The sequence below is a fragment of the Protomyctophum bolini genome, assembly GCF_963924005.1.
Source record: "Protomyctophum bolini genome assembly, chromosome: 7".
In the NCBI taxonomy this organism is placed as follows: Eukaryota; Metazoa; Chordata; class Actinopteri; order Myctophiformes; family Myctophidae; genus Protomyctophum; species Protomyctophum bolini.
The window spans coordinates 35,974,558-35,996,955 of record NC_137868.1 but is presented as its reverse complement, the minus strand read 5'-3'; the positions used below and the strand labels follow the sequence as shown (position 1 = coordinate 35,996,955).

Below are 22,398 nucleotides of genomic sequence, written 5' to 3'. Positions count from 1 at the left end.
CATAGTGCGGCTTTAATAATGTCATACCAACATTAGTATTAATGCTGTCTATAAATTCTGCTAGATTGTATACACTGTTGTACAATAGAGTTGCTCAACGAAAATAGCCAATTGAAAGCTTGTAGACCAGCAAATTGAAGTATAAATCCGGCTTAATGGGGAAAGGTGGGTAGTTGACATTTCACTGTATCATTTGTGATAGAATTGACATTATGCTAGTATGTTGCAGGGACCTATCCCCAGCCCAAGCCTTGCCCTTGATGCTGAGTGCCAAGCAGTGGAGCCATTGGGTGCCATTTAGGCTTTGGTATGACCCGGCCAGGGGATTGAATCCCAACCTCCCACTCTCAGAGCGGACACCAACCACCAAGGGTTTAGTTTCATTTGTACACTTACATTAACACTGGGGATTTTACTGTCTCAAGTAGCTTGTAAAAGTCCATCAGGTGTAATGAAGATAAACAAAAATATATACAATTATTGTTATTGTTGTTATTATTATTATTACCCTTATTATTAATAATTATTATTTTATTTAAATAAATAGTAAATGTTTTTATTGATAGGTTTATGCATGCACATAACTTGTACATATCTGTCAAAAGGATAATACATACAAACTAGACCTTGAAATCCATGTATTGGATGTGATGTGTAAACTTACTATGAATAAAACACAAATGTATACTGTTACTATTTAATAATTTTGCATCCTTTTGATAACAATGAGCATATGTTATCTGTTATCAGTTATATGTTATCTCTAACCCCAGGATTCAAACATGGACCTCCTACATGTTAGGCATTAACTTAACATACTGTAACATGACTGTAGATCGGCTTCTCGCTATTTTCTAAAATATATCGTTCCATTTTCTGAAAACTAACGGGGGTTTTTTACATACAGGGTTTCAAACTGACATTTTTGTTCAGTTCCTCAGACATTGTAGCAGAAAAAAATAAATAGTAATAGAAAATAATGTAATAAGAGAGCCATTTTGAAGATTGTACTGCTTAATGGTCAGAAGTGCTCTGCTGCTCAGCTCTGCGTTTTATTTATCTTCCTTTGGTCAGGCTGTCTTTGTTTGACTTTCACTGTGCTATTTATTTAAGCAGGTTTCAGCAGAGGCTGCTTCCCTATCAGTGTCTCTGTGCAGAGTGGAACAATGTTTAACCCGCTGTTCTGTACAGACTGAAATCACCTGTTTCCTCCTTGTGGTGAAGCAAATGCACTATCATTTCGAACAACGGAATATAGAACCTCTAGTCAAATATTGTTGATTGCAAACATCTTTCAGAGAGCAGCCAGATTGTTTCCTTATTTATTGTGTGCCCCATATGATGTATAATATTAATACAATTATACTAATGCAAAAACTTTGCCGTTGAGGCAAACAGAGTCGGATACACGTAGTTGTAATAGACCATTTTGTCGTGGGAAAATCAGATTGAATCAGTGGGTAAGAAAACAAAGCAAAAAATAATATTTCCTTCGCCATTTAAGATCTTTTGGTGCGGATTCTTTTTTTATTTTTCCATTTCTGTTTATGAGTGGTTTTCAGTAGGCTACTGGTATTGTCTGTAACCTTAAGTCACAATTGCTGCAACAACTGAACATTTGTTTAAAGATTCAGAGACTATACATCCACGTATGATAACATCATCCTAAGGTTATCATAATGTCACCTCACTAGCCATGTTTTGTATGGAGAGTATAGGTTGCTGCCTTCAGCATACAGTACAATAAGGTCAGACTGAAACAGTCTATTGTCCATCAGTCGACTTTGAGGCTTAATCAGGAGTTTGGACAGGAGTAGACTGAGCTGTGGACATTGCTCCTGTCTTCATGTTCTTATGTATATCATTTTTGTTTTATTTGTTTTATTTTTTGTGTCGAATGAGTATAGAGTATATGGGTGTATATGGGCATAAAATAATATGAGGCCGCTGGGTCGCAAGACAAATGTGTGTGTGTGTGTGTGTGTGTGTGTGTGTGTGTGTGTTCTCATTACGGCCTTCCAATTAATTAGAGGATATTCACTATGATGCACAGTGAGTGCACACAGGACAAAGACATGCTGTGTTGGACAATGGGCTGAGGATGGATGAGATCCATCTCACGACAACAAGGATTCTCAGTTCATGTTATGATTTCCTACAGTACGTCACCTGTGAGATTACAGAGCCACAACGAGAGACACATGACAGTTAAATACGGTTACACTTTAAATGTTAAAACCTCATTATGTCCAAAACTGTTTACTTTTCAGGATTCAAATTCCAAAACTGCTAAAGTACCAGATCTACAAGCTCGAAACACATCGCTTAGTAATCAATCTAGAACTAGAAAAAGTGCCCTTCTGGGCACAGGTCTCCACCAGGAGGATAGGAGTGTGTGTGATGTTTGGCACAATGTTTAGGAGTAATATAAACGTAAATGTTTTTTTGTTAGTTTTTTGCAACAATTTTTTTAATTTTGTAGAGGAAATGCAGAGCCAGATCACTCATAGCATCTCTGAGGATAGAATTCTGGATGAGCAGCATTTTGTACAAAACGGGCCACTCGTGCAAACTGTGTGTGTGTGTGTGTGTGTGTGTGTGTGTGTGTGTGTGTGTGTGTGTGCGTGTGTGTGTGTGTGTGTGTGAGAGAGTCTGAGAGGGGGGGGGGCACAGAGTGTTAATAGGTCTCTCCTTCTTTCAGAGGCAGTGAGGCAGCACTATTTGTGACTGATGAAATATGACCACTTTTGTTGAGAGAGCCTTTTATATCACCAAAGCGGAAGAGTGGATCCACACGCTGGAGGGAGCAGAGACACTCTTTCTTATATTATATAATATGGCCAAACAGACCAACACTCATATTTCACTATTATATACTGTTGTATACTGCTGTCTATAACTTCCTCTATGTTTTGACAGTAGAAGTAAAGTGCCAAGAGTTTTAATTTAACTTTGAGAGTGGACAAATGGAACCGCATCTCATAGTTAAATTAACACATTATTTCACTGTGGAAGTCCCACAAAGAGTTGAGTAAAAGCTAAATTTAGAGTGTTCCTTTAACTCAGTCTATAAATGGACCCTTTCAGGTCCATTTCTTTTGGAGTTAAGCGATAAGCCTCTGCATTTTACAGTTGTATGGAAGGTCACACAAAGAAATGAGTGACGTTGGTTGGTGGCTTGAATCCAGTCCTCCTGGGTTGACTCCGCTGTAGCCACACTTTAACACAGCGTCCCATCTGTCCGCTTGAAGATGTAAAGGGTCTGGTGGAGACCGGTTCTTCAAACGCGAGGAAGACCCCATCACCCGAGGATCACGCTGAGAGGAGCAAGGACCTGGTTAAGTTCAGAGTGACCTGCTGTGTGACGTGAGACGTCTGTCCATAATAACCACCATCACGCTGCAACATCACCTGTCCCAAGCCTGCAGAGGCCAGAGGTGGGTAGAGTGGGGGTCCCTGACCCAATTTCTTTTTCAAATGTTTGATTCCAGAAAAGGTAGATCGAGAACCACTGTCCTAGATCTCGAGGACAGTGGCACAACAAAATGTTTGCCTCAGTACATTATAGAGACACAACATGTTTCATGTGGTTAAAACTACAAGAACCATTTATTCAGCAAGTTATTTAAGTACATGTAACAAAATAAAATAATTGAATTACTACCCACCACTGTCTAGGGATGACATAGTGTACCTGATTGGACCATATCTGGAGTAATGTGCGGTGGACGGCTGACCATCTGGAGTCTGCTGATGTAATGATGCCAGGATGTGCAGTGGACAGCTGATCATGGTGATGTAATGATGCCAGGATGTGCAGTGGACAGCTGATCACGGTGATGTAATGATGCCAGGATGTGCAGTGGACGGCTGATCACGGTGATGTAATGATGCCAGGATGTGCAGTGGACGGCTGATCACGGTGATGTAATGATGCCAGGATGTGCAGTGGACGGCTGATCATCAGGAGTCTGGTGGTGTTCTCCGTTGTGGAGGCTGTGTTCGGCGTGTCCAGTGTGCTGCTAGGTGTTTTGGGGACGGCCCGCCAACACCAGGCATCAAACAGGACAATCCTGGCCAACACAGCGCCTATATGGAGTGGAGTGTGTGTGCGTAAAACTATACCTTATTCCTTTCAAATATGGCTGGGCAAGATATCAATATTATTTAATGTTGTGATGTGAGACTAGATATTGTCTTGGAATCTGGGATATAGCATGAGTTATACTTTTCCTGCTTTTAATCACTTTAGTGCATTAAAAAGACATTTAAAATGTGTTCAGGCATTGCAAAGATAGACAATCTGTAAGCTCACAACACGTTGAATCACTATTTGGAAATTTTACATTTTTGAGGAAAAATATTTTAACAAATATTTGGATTCATATCTTGGGTATTTGGACTCAAATGATGTGATTCATCCATTGATTTTGTCCAATATCGCATTTAACATTCTTTTCTTTCAGTTTTTAGTCAGTGGAATGTTTGGTGTGCTATGTGCCAAAAAGAGATCAGGACTTATTGTAAGTATATTGATATCTTAATTTGTACGATATCATATATGGCAGCAAATTCTGTTATTGCATCCTTCAGTTTATGATCCATATGTTATGATTATGAATACTGGTCCAGGTTAAAAACTCTAGCAGATTAGGATGCACCAATAGCTGAGTGGTTAAAAGCCACATTGACTCTGACACTTTTCTTTGCTAATCTACAAACCTATCCACACTTTTCCTGGGCTGTGTGTGCTCCAGTTCCTGTTGATTTCATTGGATATCATTGGTCATTTGACCAGTTTCATTGGCTTTCATTGGATCAAATCGACAGGAACTGGAGCACACACAGCCCAGGAAAAGTGTGGATAGATCAGCTATTTCCACTGGATATTCGCTGACATAATTGTGGATCTTACAGGTGTATTGCATGTATGTTTCCATCTCTGTTCCTTGTTGTCAGATGATCGTATTCTCCACTTGCTGTATCTGCGGCCTGATCAGTGGCATTCTCAACATCCAGTTTGCGCGCATGGCGTCCAGACAGCTGGCCTCGCTGCCGGCCGTGCGGCTGGCCAGCATGGCGCTGGCGGGCCTGGGCATTGCAGGCTGTGTTCTGCTCACCTGGCTGACCTGTCGCCTGGCCAGCAGCGAGCAGCAGAGACTGTTCCTGGAGAGAGACGTCTCACTGCACCACTCCCACCAACTGCCTGACAAGGTTAGCCAGCCACAATTATGTTAACGCATGCAAATAAGCAAACCCATGCAAAATGTGCCTCTGCACTCTCAGCACACGAAATTGGGTTTATCAACTTTGTCTGTACTTATCTGTACTTTGGAGTATTGGTTTTGTTTGGAAGCTCATGACTTTTATCCACTACATTTCAAAGACAAGACTTTTGACTCCAGGCAACCATGACCAAAAGGATCAAAATACATTATGAATGAACCACTTAAGCTCGAAAATAGCAGATCCACAAGCTCCCAACACGAGGCATTGCGACACACTGTGACCTTGTACTGTCTGTATGTACCTGTAGGCCTATTCTATTTTTGAAAATGTCTGAAAATCTTTTAAATTATTGGGGAACATTTCTAAATTAACAAGAAAATGCACCATTGAATACTAAAGTGTTAAGTTGTGTACACATTTGACTGAGGAACTTTAACTTTATAGTTTAGTTAATATTTTCCAGCAGGACTGTCTATACTTTGACTAAAGTAGCCTAAATGTAGTGGGGTTGAGTACATTGTCCATCATAAGTACGCCACAAGTATTCATAGCAAGTACTAATATGGAACGCTTCTGTTTTGTGTTCTTCTGTTGCACATGCAGGACCTTGCTGAAAGATGTTCTGTGTCCAGTGTTCTGCAGATCCCATTCGATGAATTTCATCAGTCATCAGTGATGACTGATGAAATTCATGACTCATCACCACCGCTGTCATATAGTTAGTATACAGTTGCTGCGAGAGTGAGGTCTAGCCAACACCAACTCGGGATTCCTGGATCGCTGCCCTCCACAATTTCCTATCCAACATTCTTCAACGTTCTTGAGCTCTGCAGTGTTGTCAGCCAAGCTGTCGTGCCGCAGCACGTCTACATAGGTGGTACGCTTCTTTAAACTCCTGGCTTTGCCCTGGGTTGGCTCCCATAGGGTCAATTTACTTGCACCAGTTCTGGGTGCCTGAAGCAGTGACACCTAGTGCCATTCGTAGCATTCTTGTATAGACTCCATCCACTCTATCCACCACTGTCAGTGTCGTATAAAGGAATCAAACTAAACACTTCAAGCCCAAATGGTTGACTGGATGTCCCTCAGGTCTCTATACTGGTGTCTCTTCTGTTTTCCATTCTGTTTTCAAGTCCTTGAATGACCCCAATTGATTAATGATTTTATTTAAATGTTTTATGTATGTGTGTATATGTGTGATATTTAACCTACTTTGTACCTTAATAAAACGGTCAAACAATAACAATACTGTATGTATCATTTTGAGTAGCTCACCGGGACAATATATTGGTGTTAGTTGTTGTAAGTACAATTTTGAGGTACTTGTACTTCACTTGAATATTTCCATTTTACTCCACTACAACTCAGAGAAATATTGTACTTTATACTCCACTATAGTTATTTGAAAACTTTAGTTACTTTATCTATTTTCTACAAGCTCACTCACAAAACATTGGGGGCATTGTGAGCTTGCAGATCTGCTATTTCTGAAAATAATACTTTGGTTCTGTAAGTAGGCCAATATTAAACCCAATACGTTTGTACTTTCACTCAAGTAAAATCTTGAACATGCCCAATTTACTAAAATGTGAGCCCTTCTTTGTTTATTGTTGTTGCTGTGTTTGTGATGAAGAGCAACTTTTCTGCATTCTATCAGCCTGTGAGCGACTGATGGTGTGTAGTTGCTGCCATCTAGTGGATGAAATACATACCTACACCTATGACCTACACCACAGATCCCTGTAAAAACAAAGCTACAGTTCATGCCAAGGCACACAACCAGGGTTACTCAACTGAGCGCAGTACTTGAGTCAAAGTATTATATAAACTATCCAATTTCAACCCAGCCTCAAGTGGAGGTTGCTATGTCAAAAAACAACTTTTGGACTAGGCTTAGTTTATTGTTTATGGTTTTGATATCCCCATTAGTCACTGCCTCAGCAGTGACTATTCTCCCATGGGGTCAAAATACAATTAAAATATTTTACAGTGCATTAAAATAAATACTTATATAGCCGATATGACGGTTCCCTATATTGTGTGTTATACGTTACTCTTAGGTTGTCTGGTTCGGTGTCTTGCTCTTCTAATCATTTGTATGTTCTCTGTCCAATAGGATTGGGGAGCAGAGCTACTAATGATGATCAGCTCGCACCTGGGCCCGGGTGCCGACGCCTATAAATGCCTGCTTCCCCAGTCCTTCCCCAGCTCTGTTCTTTTCATTTGCCTCCTACACCTTTTCCACCATGCACACTTTTCAACATCCAATATTTTTGGTTAACCAATACATTCTATTTCTTTGGTAAACTCCCCTGTTTTTAGTTGTGTACCTTGGCACCCCCTAGGACAGGTGCATAACACAGTGCATTAAAATAAATACTTATATAGCCGATATGCAATATTCGATATTCCTAATTTTATACATATCGGATCAGGAAAGATCGGTATCGGCAGATACTCAAAATCAAATGATCGGAATCGGATCAGGAGCAAAATAACGTGGTCATACTATATTTTCTATTTAGAAATATTTAAGGCGTCAAAAGTATTGTTAATATCAAGGCATGTCTTGACATGAAACAAATAAAATGTTGGTAGATCAATCCTTCATTATAACTGGGATGTCTGTCACATGTTCAGTGACTGTTTCTAGCTCTACATGAAATATATAAGACTCATGTGAATCTACAGTGTTGTGGTTGTTGAAGGTAGTTGAGTTGTGGTTGCGATCCAAAATAAAATATCCTGTAGCCCTGCAGCAACAGTGAAGACTCAAGAGACTTTTGAAGTTTCCACTTTAGTACAGTAAACTTATGTTTACCATTTATGCTAGAGGTGGGCAACTTAGATGATGGAGAGGGCCACTGAATTTCCACACTGACTCCAGAGAGCCACTGTATTTCCACACTGACTCCAGAGAGCCACTGTATTTCCACACTGACTCCAGAGAGCCACTGTATTTCCACACTGACTCCAGAGAGCCACTGTATTTCCACACTGACTCCAGAGAGCCACTGTATTTCCACACTGACTCCAGAGAGCCACTGTATTTCCACACTGACTCCAGAGAGCCACTGAATTTCCACACTGACTCCAGAGAGCCACTGTATTTCCACACTCACTACAAGAGGGCCACCCTATATGTCACACAAAAGTGTCACGGAAAAGTATAGCAAAAATAGCCGATGCAATGCAATGCATTTTGGGCTTGTAGATCTGCTATTTTTGCTATTTTGAATTGGAATGCTGAATAATGTTTTGCTATTTTTAATTGGAATCCTGAAAAGTCACACATTTATTTAATTTCAAATGCATTTAGTTATACTGCTTATGTAAACTTCATGAACTTAAACACAAATACATTGGACATAAAATGCATTAAACTTAATTAACCTGTGGGCTGCATTAAGTGAATTAAGGTGAGCGCATGTGGCCCCCGCAGTTGCCCATGTTTGATGTTTGATTTATAAAACATGACCTCTAACATGGTTTCTATTGCAACAGTGTTAACAAATAAAAAGTCTAGGCTTAGGAAATTACCCCCCCCACACAAAATGATCACTGTGTACGTCATTCTTTATTAGTATACATACTGCCGTTTGTATGATGTTTGTAATGGAATGGAACTGCTGAGGGAGACAGATGAGTAAATGGGACAGCAGCTTTTGGCCACGCATGGAATCCTAGGTGTGCTTACACCCAGTGAGGTGGAAATTAATGTGGGAGTAGCCAGGGTGGAGACAGACAGACCGTGTCTCCACAGCTTTGCCAACGCTACAAATTAAGCCGCGCACGAGCATAATTTCCATCCATGTTTCAAAACCAGGAAGAGATGCCTGGACTAGGCGATTGACAGTGTGCCTGTAAAAAAAGTGAGGACAGAAAAGTGACAACGCCAATTGTAATTGGTCGGAACGTGATGATAAGAGCGCCCCTCACTTCACACAAGTGTGATTTTCTATTTTGTACATCACAGGTCGATAGACTGCGTCACTTCTTTTTGACTAAGTAAGGAGTTGTCCCAGCTCAGCCAGGTGATTTCTTTTCCAAAGCTGTAGGCTAAATTAACCACTTAAACCCCAGTATCTGTATTCTGGGGAAAACTTTGGGAGACAATAGAAGATCTACAAGCTTGTCATCTATTATGCTGATCCTTTTTTATTTTTCATTATGTTTAGCTCCAACGTGTGGCTTTTTCTCTGATCTATTTTCAGTCTTTCTATATACGGTATGCCATAGCCAGATAGGTCTGTACCAAATGGACCCATACGTTTATTGGATATAGGATTGTAGATTATGGTGGCGGAGAGAAAGATAAAACAATAAATCCTAACAAATGGGCGTCCATGGTCTATTGGATATCAGAGTGCTTGAAATGAAAATACAAAATGTTGAGAAGCACTGTCTTAGGCAATGGCAGCCAGGTAGTCTTTGACCTCAGCTGGGCTCAATCGTCTGAATCCGTCCTCGTTACAGATGCCCACCTCGATGTTCTCCTCCGTCATCTGTCCTTCGAAACTTTCCTTCAACGTCAGGATGGCCATGTGGATGGCATCCTCCAGTTCCAGATCGTCATTGTACCTTTTCTCGAGGAAGGTCTTCCCGTTGACGTAGTTCTTCCCCATGGCCGTGGCTTTCCACGCAAAGTAAGCACCGGAGGGGTCAGACTGGAACAAGTACGATTGGCCTTCATCCCACCCGGCTATGAGCAGTGACACGCCGAATGGACGCACTCCGCCGGATTGCGTGTACTCCTGCATCACGGAGGCCACTTTCTGGACCAGCTGGCCTGTAGGGATGGGCTCCCGATAAACCAGATAGTACTGTTGGGCTAACTTCCTGGCTCGACGTACCAACACCCTGTAGTCCGGCCCCATGCCACTGTAGACCATCCCTATATGCTTGGTGATGGGTTCCACCTTGTGGACACTTTGCTCGTCGTTCAGGATGGACTTCTGTTTCTTCTCTGTTGCGAGGACCACCCCGTTTGAGGCTTTGATCCCCACCGACGGAGCCCCAGTCGCTACAGCTGCCAGGGCATACTCGATCTGGACCAGTTTACCAGAAGGACTGAATGTGGTCAGTGAAAACCCATAACCCTGCTCGCCCATCTTGGTTAGGCTACGAGAGATGTAGTGAGTAGAAGTATATAAACTAATAGGAATAGTCCAATTAAAAGTACCCTGAAAATATATTGTACTGAAACACACAGAGTATACGCTGTGCTCTGGAAGTATCCGTTTAAATAGCCAGTCTGTCCAGAGACGTGATGTAGTTTAAGCCTCTGAATACGATAACCGTATATGGCTTCGCTCTTGCCCAAATTCGGTGTTTCACAGTGATGTCTTCAAAATGACATCAGTTTTACATGTCCAGGTTTGGAATGCCAAAAGGCTCCGGACTGGCCCCAAGTACTCAGCTATATACTTCACTTGTCGGCTACACTACTACGGCTTGTATTATTGAGGGGCACTTTCCCCTCTAATGCATGACTTTTGAAAATGATGACCTGCATGGAGCCTTGCAGGTGTTATTTTTAAGTGGATTCTTTGTTTGACCGGGAGCCAGTGAAGGTCACTGGGGACTGGTTTAATGATGGTCTCTGGAACGGTAATGTTGAGCATGTGGGCAGCTGAGTTCTGGATTTTGTATGGATATCCCCATTTTCGTGGATGGCTTTCCGAAACTACATCATAGGCCAGCCAAGTCTATGGACTTTTAATGTTTGTTTAGAGCCTAATTATACATTTCCAAACCCCAGCCAAGTCTATGGACTTTAATGTTTGTTTAGGGCAGTAATGATGATGTAATGTTTTGCCAGCTAAGTCTATGGACTTTAATGTTTGTTTAAGTCCATTATGATGTACTTTTGCAATATGCACTGTTCCCAGTAAATATATTTTGTCACAAATGTCTGGCAAAGCCATGTTCCGATCTCACATGTGATTGGCTGATCGGGCCAATGATGTCACAGCTCGATTGACAGACTAGATATTTCATCGTTTATGTTTAATAATGTCTGCCGCGAGTAGAGGAAGAATGTTATCAAAGATGAAAGGTGATGACGAGAGGTCCTCCACGGTATCCAACAGTGGAGATGTAGAGGGATCCAAGGACAAGCTCTCTGTAAACAAAGTTCTGTCACCAAGGACACGGACCACCAGCCGATCGGAGCCCCCTCTGCTGCGCACGTCCAAGCGAACCATCTACACGGCCGGACGCCCCCCGTGGTACAACGAACACGGAACCCAGTCCAAAGAGGCCTTCGTCATCGGTCTGTGTGGCGGGAGCGCTTCGGGAAAGACAACCGTAGCCAGGAACATCATCGAGGCTCTGGACGTGCCGTGGGTGGTCCTGCTCTCAATGGACTCCTTCTACAAGGTGCTGACCCCGGAACAGCATGATCTGGCCGCAAGTAACAACTACAACTTTGACCACCCTGAAGCATTTGACTTTGACCTGCTGACCGACACGCTGCGCAAACTCAAACTGGGAAAGAGTGTGACGATCCCCGTGTACGACTTCACCACGCACGGCCGACAGAAGGAGTGGAAGACGGTCTATGGAGCCAGTGTGATCATCTTCGAGGGCATCATGGCCTTCGCATACAAAGAACTTTTGCAGTTGTTGGACATGAAGATCTTCGTGGAAGTGGACTCTGATATCCGCCTGGTGCGTCGGCTGAAGAGGGATATCTCGGAGAGGGGGAGGGACATTGAGTCCGTCATCAATCAGTACAACAAGTACGTCAAGCCGGCCTTCGAGCAGCACATCGAGCCCACCATGCGCCTGGCCGATATCGTGGTACCGCGGGGCGGTAACAACATGGTGGCCGTCGATCTGATCGTGCAGCATGTCCACAGCCAGCTGGAAGAGAGGAAACTGCGCTGGGATATAGCAGCCCTGGCCTCGGCGCACCAGGCCCAGCCCCTCCCCCAGACGCTCAGCGTTCTGGAGAGCACGCCGCAGGTGCGCATCATGCACACCATCATCAGGAACAAGGAGACCAGCCGCGACGAGTTCATCTTCTACTCCAAGAGGCTGATGCGCCTGCTGATCGAGCGGGCGCTCTCCTTCCTGCCCTCGCAGGTCCGCGTGGTCCAGACTCCCCAGGGGGAGGACTACGAGGGCAGGACCTTCCACGGGAAGAGGATCACGGGCGTGTCCATCCTGCGTGCTGGCGAGACCATGGAGCCCGCGCTGAGGGCCGTCTGCAAAGACGTCTGCATCGGCAAGATCCTCATCCAGACCAACCACACGGGAGAGCCGGAGCTCCACTACCTGCGTCTGCCGAAGGACATGAGCGAGGACCACGTCATCCTGATGGACTGCACCGTGTCCACCGGGGCCGCGGCCATGATGGCCATACGGGTCCTGCTGGACCACGACGTGCAGGAGGCTCAGATCCTGCTGGTGTCTCTGCTGATGGCCGAGATGGGGGTCCACTCGGTGGCCTACGCCTTCCCCCAGGTCCGCATCATCACCACCGCCGTGGACAAGAAGGTGGACAGCCTCTTCCACATCATTCCCGGTATAGGGAACTTTGGGGATCGCTACTTCGGAACGGACGCGCCTCCGGACTGCGGCGTCGAAGAGATCGATGCGTCCAGTTACTTGTAGCGTTTCTGGATTTTCACGATTTTTCTATTTCTGTTCTAAACTACTGTTCTAAATCCTAAGTGTTTTCTGGAAAACATGTTACATGTTACATGTTACATTTTACATGTTACATGAAATACATGTTTTATAATACATAGCTCAAATCTAAAATTGTATAACGACCCACAGGTTGAGAACCACTGTTCTAACAGACCAAAACATTGTTATTCCCATTAAAACATTTTAATTGCATGTGAAGTATTTTTCATTCAGCACCTCAGGACCCTCGTTTGGTCTTCTGTCAATGTATACCTTTGTAGGTGTGCAAATGACTTGTTTTTGTTTTATTACATTGTGAGGAGTGTCAAATGGTTTAATTTTACTGTTTTGTGACAATATTATGTACATTTTGCATTAGGATGAGGATTTAGGGAACGGCCTACATGGCAACGATAAGAACTTTAACTGAAAACAGGCTATACCTTCCCTGAAGGCCATGGCATCTTGGTGTTGTGGTGTCTATACTCTCAAGCAACTGAGCATTTTCCTCTCAACATTTCTAGCTCACTTATGGTGCACCCGCTTCGACTGTTATCAATGGACAAGTCAAGACCCGGGTGCATATCAGGTGCACCCACCCACAATGATTAGTAATTGGCATAATCAACGCAAACAAGGTAAAAAATGACCCATGAGATAGATACTGTATACAACTAGAACTGCACTCTGTCGAGTGCATACTCCGCCCCGCCAATTTTCATGCGTATGCACCGTCCCAGCAAATGACGTAATGACTAATTGTGCCTGATACGGCAGTGGTGCCAGATTACATACATGTATACATAGGAGCATTACCTTTAATCCTCCCGACACTAAAACATCATTACGTCACCACCATCGAAAACCATTGCTTTTATACATATACACACAGTATATGTATAACTAGCTCTCAATGATTACGTAATAAAGATGTGGATTAAAGTACCCAATGCCAGAGTGTAATTGGTTTTAGATGGTGACGTTATGACGATATGTTTTAGTGTTGGGAGGATTAAAGGTAATGCTCCTATGTATACATGTATGTAATCTGCCACCACTGCCGTATCAGGCACAATTAGTAATTACGTAATTTGCTGGGACGGTGCATACGCATCAAAATTGCATGGTGGGACGGCTGGGACGGTGCATACAAGTCCCGGGCGAAACTAGTACTTGCACGCTCTGCTTCTGCAAGTAATTACCTTCCTTGACAGACTCTGAATGCATTTAAAGGAATCAAATAAACCACAAAACAATTATAAAAACAAATCACACCCGGCCAATCACTCAAAGCTGGCCATTCATTGTCAACAATAGCATTCAATTTTTGTGTTAACACAATATTGTGTTTACACACAAACCCTCAAAGCTGCCAAGAGTTTCTGGAAGCAGCGATAAGACAAGCTGTAAAAGTAACAAAGCAATAAAGAAAAAAGCTATAGCAAAATAGCAAATTAGGTTGGAGACTGGAGATGACATCACTTTTTTTGTTACCCCCACGGATCAACCATGCATTAGCAGGGTCCATATTTTGGACCCAATCAGGTCCCGTGTTCCGGGCTAGTGTCGTTCACTGATTAGAGACTGGAGATGACGTACATTTCTTTGTTACGCTGATTGGCTGAAGGGGTTGTCTGTCAAAGCTGTAGTCCCGCAACCAACCGTGCATTAGCAGGGTCCAGACTCCACACAAATTAATGGAAATGCGAGGGGAGTGGTTAACCAGGCTACGAAAATCTTTGACATCACCTTTTTGACGTCAAGAGTGGATAGAGCAGATTAGATAATTAATTCATTGGGAGATTTCAGCTTCACTCACGACCATATTGCCAAATTTCGTGGAAAATGACAGCTAGCACACAACTCTCAAAACTGCGAAAAATAGCGTAAGACGAAAAGACGGTACAAAAACAATAGGGGTCTTTTTCCCTTCGGGCTTGACCCCTAATCAAATGACTAAATTAGGCTATAGTTGTACAGATAAGAATATAAGGTAACAACACTGGCTGATACAGACACACTTCTAAGCCAGCTTGATTTGAGTCAATTAATGGAAGCAGCTGTGCAGTTTGTGTTTGTATTGCAGGCGCCAGTACTGCTCCCAATTCGGCAACTTTCCGGAAAAACATCTGTAGTTCTCTGGGAATACCTTAACTTTTTGGATACGATATTGCGAAAAGGGTGATCTTCACTGCACTTGGACAAGCTCTACCTCTGCCTGGATAGCTCCAGACGGAATCTCTTCTCAGAGCTAATAGGGTGAGCTAGCTAGGGTGAGCTAGGTTCCAAACAGGGCTAAATGCCACGTCATGTGCCATGTCATGAATCAGGACCAGTGAGAATGGGGATTAATCTAATTAAAAACAATGATTAGACATGCATAACAAATAGTTGTTTAATTGATAATTGTCTCTTCCTTGCTTAGTTTAAAACCTACAGTATGAGTGCATACAAATAAGAAACAAACTAAACTAAGCTAAAAACTAAATGTGAATAAAATAATAGTCATGGAAAACATTAGCTGAAGGACGCCACCACATCTGGCCTCACAGCACTTCAAACTGAGACCAACACTAAACTGCAATATTCAAATGGAACCGCCGAGAGGCAGAGCAGATTCTATTGCACTTTCACTCTTTCAGTGACAGAAACATTAATTACAAAACAACACTATCTCCACACCATTGAACAGCTACTGACCCGAAAGAGGGAGAGAAAGAAATTAGTTAGCAGGGTAGACATGAATGTAGGCGGAGGCAGAGGAACAGAGAGATGTATATGTTTTGATCCTCCGGCGGTAGTGAGAAAATGATGACTTTATCAGGAGGGCTGTGTTGTCTGAGTCATGGACCCTCATTCAGCATTCTGGACGCAGGCTGCTGTGGAGCCATAACAGAGGATACTACAGCTGGCACAGAGGTCATGGGACTCAGCGGAGGTCAACACTCCATTGTCCTGTTGTGGAACAATAAGGTGGAGAACCCTGCCTGCTGCCAAACCTAATCAATATCAAATCACTGGCCGCAGCGGTTATGAGACACTGGGGTGATGTTTGTTTTTCCTGCACCGAGGACGGCCTTCCATCCACACATTTGATGGAAGGGAAGCTTTGAATTTCTCATATTCTTCTGAGCTAAAGGTGGATAACACAGGGGATATTAATAAATCTGGGAATACATTTCTTACCAAGAATTTTCTTCACCTTTCTTCTAGTAACATATCCCAAACACCCTAGCCTGGGGAATTTTTGACAGCTGCTGAAAGTTGGGGTACCATACAACCATTATAAGGCACAATATTAAAAATTTCATTATGCTTTAAGTAGCATGAGATGTGTCAAACTAGGGGGTTTTCATCATTCTGAATCCATTCCAAGCATTAGTTTTGCATGAAAAACACTCCTCGGGCTTAAAAAGGTAATTGCCGTCATCACAAATGTGATGAAGCACATTTGGGCATATTTGACATTCTAAACACGTGCAAACACGGTCATAAGTGTGCCTTACCTCAAGAGCATTGAGTTCATACATATTGGGGCTTATCGTCTTTAATACCTTGTGGCCAATTTGTGTTTCTGCTCCGTGCGGCGATGATACACAGATTATCTCCCCCAGACCAAAATGTGGCACAATTTACACAACAAATCACACAAGCCATAGGTGACCTTAGGGCATATGCCCTGTGTGTATGCACGCATGCACGCAAGCACGCACGCACTCACACACAGAGCTAGAATGGAGAGGTGAAGTACAACAGGAGCTGGATGAACTGGGTGACCAGGCTCTTGTCTAATGCTCTCGCACCAGATAATCTTCTGTTTCTTTTCCTGGACGACGCTGGAACCTGAGCCTAAAGAAGCAGCGTTTCAGGAGGATTACATTATCATTTGCTGTTTTCATCTTGATGTAATTTTCGTAGCCTCCTTTATTTTCCACATGGTTGACTTTTCTAAACCATGTGCAGAATTCTTTCATTTCTCTCTTTCTTTCTCTCTTACTCTTTCACACTCTGATTCTTTCTCTTTTTCTTTTTGTGTCTCTAGTCTCTACCATCCCTCCCTCCCTCTGTGTGTCATTTCAAAAGTGTTACCCTGATTAAACACATGAAGTCATAATGTTAGCACAGTGGTTACTGCCACGTCATTAGCACCATGTTTAATTAAAAACTCAGGCTTTGAGCTGGACTTAATGGAAAACAGAAAGACAGAGACAATAACAATTCTCTGCCAAGCTAAAACACTCAATGAGGGATTGATTGCAGAATGTAGACTAATCTTTGATTGTTTGAGCCATTAGGACATCGGGTTATTAAGAAGGAGCATTTGTTTTAATAAACAACCTTCCTCCTCAGACTTTTATTAAAAGCCACTTTACCGGAGGAACATTGCATATGCCAATAGTTTATTCTAATGACTGGTTCACTTTCAAAAGAAAACACACTGGACAGGAAAAAATAAAATCTGGCAGCCAGTGATTTACAGCACAAATGAAACGGCCATTACGAGAGCAGATTAAATTACTGGATAATGTTAAGACTATTAGAATGACTTGTTTTGCATACAAATCCAGAGACAATTTATTTGTCACTGTGAACCATGAGTCCCCATTAACCTACCGCCCGTAAATTATGGTCAAGGGAATGTTACTGACCACTTAGTCTTTAGAGAACCAGACTTTATTCTGTGTACATTCTCTGGGGAATGTTCCGCACAGTTGGGGGGCTGTGTGTGTGTGTGTGTGTGTGTGTGTGTGTGTGTGTGTGTGTGCGTGTGTGTGTGTGTGTGTGTGTGTGTGTGTGTGTGTGTGTGTGCCCAAGCCATGTTTGTTCCTGTCAACTTTAAATATCCCTCACTGTCAGATTGCACTCTGCTGGTTGGACAGTGTCACCCTACCTTGAGTCCATGTTTGTACAAAGAGTGACTACTATTTACACAGTGAAGGTCAGATCTCGTGGAACCAAATGGAAGTTAATTAAGTTGGAGGGATTGACAGTTCTCGATAAAATGCACACTACTCAACTTAATTGCTTTCTGACAGCTCTGCAGAGTTAGCAGAACATATAAATGGATTTATGAACAGGGATCTCTTGTGTCTAAGTGCTGACCTACACCACAATATGACTATGATCTGAGTACCACAGACGAAAAACAGTCTAAGTCCAAATTTCATTCTGACCCCTCCACGAAAAGGCCTCGTTGTCCTGAACCCTTATCAATCATTTATACATTATGGATCAATAGTGTGGACTTAGACTGTTTTTCGTCTGTGGCATTTATTATCATAAGAAATATCTTATACAGAAGGACCAAAATGTGATGCACAGTGGCTAGACATAGATATACCGGTAAATCCACATACTGATTGTTAACACTCACATGTATAGGCCTATATCATTAAGCCACCATTGTCTCTGCTGAGAAAAGAAGTGGGTTAAGGCCCAGCCCATCGAGCCACATCAAGAATCTATGCATCATATTAGAGAACTCAGTGTATTGTTCCACACAACAGTGAGGTTCTGCTAAGTCCCATGGCTGAATGTGCAGTGGGTCAGTGAGTCAAATCTCTACCAGATCACCATGCTAGAGCGTTGCAGTCCCGCCCCCGACGAGGACCCAGGAAATAATTCCCCGTTCATTTTCCCCAAAGACTTTTCACAAAGTATTCTTTTAAAGACTTTTATGCTGCGGACAAATCCAACTCTTGTTGTGACAAATCATGACAATAAACACAATGTTTTGGTCAGATCAAATAGTTAGAAAGAAGGGGGAAAAAGGCAGGGTATACAACAATTTGGGTTTCTTTTATGTTTTTTTTTGTGGCTTTCGCCTTCATTTTATATTTTTTATGGAGGGACAGACAGTAGGCTGACAGGAAATGGGGAGAGAGATGGGGGGAATGACATGCAGTAAGGGCCGTTGGGATCGGGGGTCGATCGTTTAATATGTGTGTATGAGGCCTGAGACCGCAGCATTGATTGCATACAGGTGGCCTCTACAGGGAACAGCTCAGAGGATTCGTCAGATTGATATCTAAAGAGCAAGACTTAGAGAGGTATAATGGATTCTAAATAATAGAGAGAGGGAGACAGAGGGAGGTCTGCTTGCCGTTCTCTCTGCAATGTGACACTGAGGTGATAGAGATTCACAATACAGTACCTCCACAAGGACCTAATCTAATCAGGATAACATAACCCTATTGCCCCTCGCCCAGCATCTGTCCTGCCTAGCGGACATGTCGGCTAACGTGCTTTCATTTTATGCAAGACCTTCAGGCGTACCGAGTCCCGACATGTTGTCTTTGCACTCCCAAGGACAGGTCTTTCTGTTCCTGAACACAGGAGACCATGTACAGCCGCCAGCCGTGGCATTGATGTCAGGGCTCTCCAAGACATACACGCCGCTGTAGTTTAGTGGGTAGAGTAGTGCCAGCCCTGAGCAATTTGGTGCCATAGGCAGGATTTTTCGTGATGCCCCCTTGCAAAATGACCATGGCCCCCTTGTGTTCTAAAGCACTGTACATGTTTGTTTGTTTTTTGCTTGGTGGATGCCCCCCTCCCCTCATGATGCCCTAGGCAACTGCTTGTTCTGCCTGATGGGAGGGCCGGCGGCATATGGCGGGTAATCCTTAAAGGGATATTTCACTTTCAAAAAAACGTTTGGCCATTTTATCGTCTACTCAGGCTTATGTGAACAAACACCCTAGACAATTTTTAAGTCACTCAATTCAGTATTTAGATATAAGATATTCATTTTAGCTGCCCCGCCCCCTCCCTATACAAACCCATTGTAACTCATTTTAACCATGTTAGATTCCTCGAAAATTACTTCATAACTACCCTAAACAAACTCCATAGACTTGACTTGCAACCGGTTATTTTTGGTTATTAAACCTATATAGGTTTAATGTTTGTTTTTAGTTCAATGTTTGTTTTAAAAACGCCATTGACAATGAAGGGAAAATGTACGTCATCTTATCCCTAACACAAACATAAAATCCCATAAAGAGAATGTAATGTTTGTTTTGACACCGTTTGTCATCATTACATCACCTAATCATAGCATGATAAGAGCGCCCCTCCCTTTAAACGGATGTGATTTTTAATTAGGCTCTAAACAAACATTCTCAGCGATGGCGGTCTGCCCAGTCCTTGCCTTATAAGTGAAGGCACACATGGGTCATCAGGGCCATGACCAAGGACAAGAGTGACAGAATAAAGTCATACAACGTTACTTCAACGTTACTGGACTGTGATTTGTCCAACTCCGAAGGGTTACAACACTGAAGTGATGGCTTATTAAAAGTTTAACCGTAATGGAGTCATGTTATCAGGCTATGATGTCAGTTATCTATGATGTCATTTATCTACGATGTTATCTTAATATTTGGGCTTCCATTTTTCTGTGGCTGACATGCACAGAAAGTATAAATTGGAGTCTGCTATCTGCCAATAGAGACCACAGGATCAAGTGTCTTGTTATATAGTATGTGCTTTTTGTTTTCTGGGGAGCTCAATGGAGAAAGACAAAAACAATGAATTAGATAATGCACTTAAAGTAATTAAAGATGCCTATGAAAGGGCCTTTGGGGTCATCGGTAAAGGGCAGACAGCAGATGAAGCTCAACAGAAGGCACAGGCCTTGGTGTTGTACAAAGAAGGGCGACAGCACCTGCTCAGGGCCCTCAACGTGCCTTCACAGGGTGACGAGTGTGTTGGCAGCTCCTGGGAGTCGGCCAGACTCATGCAGCGGGAAATGCAGGAGACCCTGAACAACATTACTACCCGTCTTGCTATGTTAGAGACCAGCTCAGACCTGCGAAGGGGACATGTACCTACCTCTGCTGAGGTATATGCAGACACTCCCTCTGAAAGCCTGTACCCCAAACTCCCCACCAAACAGAAACCAGAGAGGCCTTCACCACCGTTGCTCGGCAAACTGGCTGGTGCCGTAGGTCTCAACAGTGTTGGCATGTCACCGTTGCCCACGAGACGGTCTGTGGTTCAAGGCACCCCTCTGACAACTGAGGGCCATCTCACCATCTCCTATGGGACAGATGCAGGAGAGATGTCACTGGTAGAGGAAGATTTCTACAGCCATATGTCTGAATCATCACGATCACTCCAGAGCATGGGCGAGGAGGAGGGAGAGGAGGTGTTCTTCCTACCTCAAGGGGTGCAGATATTCTTTGTCAAACCTGAGGGTCAAGTGAGCACTCCCTCTTACCCTGGCTTTCTGCGCCTAGTGAAGTTTACTACTGAGCCTTGCGAGATTATGCCCAACCGACCACCAGCATTTCTACAGGTGTGTGACTGGCTGTACCCTCTCACGGCCACAGGCTCACCAGTATTGCTGTGTAATACTGGGGTGTTCATGTTCCCTGACATGATGGCTACGGCTCCAGGATCCTATGTGGGGGTGGTACTGTCCTCTGAGTTGCCACATGCAGACAGAGAGCTGTTCAAGGACTTGCTTGCCCAGATGACAGACCTCAGGTCTCAGGCCCCAGATGAAGTTGAAGAGGCCATCAATCTACGTCAGAAGGTACCCATTGCTCCCCTTAAGGAGACTGTTGCAGCCGAGGAGGAAAAAACGTTGCCTGAGTGGAGTGAGAAGGTCTCTAGTGGCATCCTCACCGGTGCGTCATGGCTGAGCCGGGGTCTGACAAAAGGAGCCAAGTTCTCAGGAAAGGCCATTCATAAGGGGGCATCTAAACTCAGGGAACACATCACTCCAGACAATAGACCCACGAATGTCAGCCCCGCTGTGGCACAAAGGCTCCTTGCTGCCAAGCAAGTCACCGAAGGAGCAGTCAAAGTCAGCCAGCTTCTAACAGATGGACTGTTTGTTGTCACTAACTGTGTGGGTCAGGAGCTAGCCCAACAAGTGAAGAAGCATGGAGGCAAGCTGATCCCAGAGTCTGTGAAGAAAGACAAGAATATATGCACCAACCTCAATGGAGCCATGGCAGTGGCTGCCAGTGGAGTTGTAGGTCTTGCGACTATGTGGACTGGCTTGGAAGTTGCAGCAAAGCACATTATCCAGAATGTAGCATCGGAGACAGTCACCACTGTACAGCATAAGTACGGGGCAGCAGTTGGCCAGGCCACAGACCAGGCTGTCAACTCTGCCATTAATGTGGGCATCACTGCTTTCAATGTGAATAACCTGGGGGTCAGAGCTGTGGTGAATAGAACTGGCAAGGAGACAGCAAAGACCATTCTGGAAGACTTGAAGCTTAAAAAACAGAGACCAGAGAATGAGAAGAAACTGCAGAAAGGGGACAAATGATCTGTAATCTCTTCTTCAAGATCTGTGTGCTGCCATGAATCATAATGTATATTGTCATATAAAATATAAATGTATGTTTTGTTTTTATGCTTTGTTTTTATTCAAATTGACTATTTGCATCTCTTCAACTCATTAGCAATATATATATATATATACATACATATATATATATTATAATGTATAATGTAATCACTTTTTTGTCTGTATAGTGTTTACATTATATATGTTGTATCGAATTGATTTCT

At 43.3% G+C, this 22,398-nt stretch overlaps 4 protein-coding genes across 4 annotated transcripts; 3 read left to right on the top strand and 1 right to left on the bottom strand.

Annotated features, from left to right (window-relative positions):
* Positions 1-3,941: 3,941 nt before the first annotated feature.
* LOC308318672 (transmembrane protein 196-like) lies at positions 3,942-6,383 on the top strand (the record flags this gene model as incomplete). The annotated part of the gene is made up of 4 exons (XM_080768296.1): positions 3,942-4,016; positions 4,467-4,523; positions 4,960-5,214; positions 6,363-6,383. 4 exons carry the CDS (start codon positions 3,942-3,944, stop codon positions 6,381-6,383), a joined length of 408 nt encoding a protein of 135 aa, XP_080624422.1.
* Positions 6,384-9,635: 3,252 nt separating this feature from the next.
* LOC308318135 (proteasome subunit alpha type-2-like) lies at positions 9,636-10,340 on the bottom strand (the record flags this gene model as incomplete). The annotated part of the gene is made up of 1 exon (XM_080767541.1): positions 9,636-10,340. One exon carries the CDS (start codon positions 10,338-10,340, stop codon positions 9,636-9,638), a length of 705 nt encoding a protein of 234 aa, XP_080623667.1.
* Positions 10,341-11,280: 940 nt separating this feature from the next.
* On the top strand, positions 11,281-12,849 carry LOC308318671 (uridine-cytidine kinase-like 1; the record flags this gene model as incomplete). The annotated part of the gene is made up of 1 exon (XM_080768295.1): positions 11,281-12,849. One exon carries the CDS (start codon positions 11,281-11,283, stop codon positions 12,847-12,849), a length of 1,569 nt encoding a protein of 522 aa, XP_080624421.1.
* A 7,528-nt stretch (positions 12,850-20,377) lies between these two features.
* LOC308318670 (spartin-like) lies at positions 20,378-22,153 on the top strand (the record flags this gene model as incomplete). Its single annotated transcript, XM_080768294.1, has 1 exon — positions 20,378-22,153. One exon carries the CDS (start codon positions 20,378-20,380, stop codon positions 22,151-22,153), a length of 1,776 nt encoding a protein of 591 aa, XP_080624420.1.
* Positions 22,154-22,398: the final 245 nt, after the last annotated feature.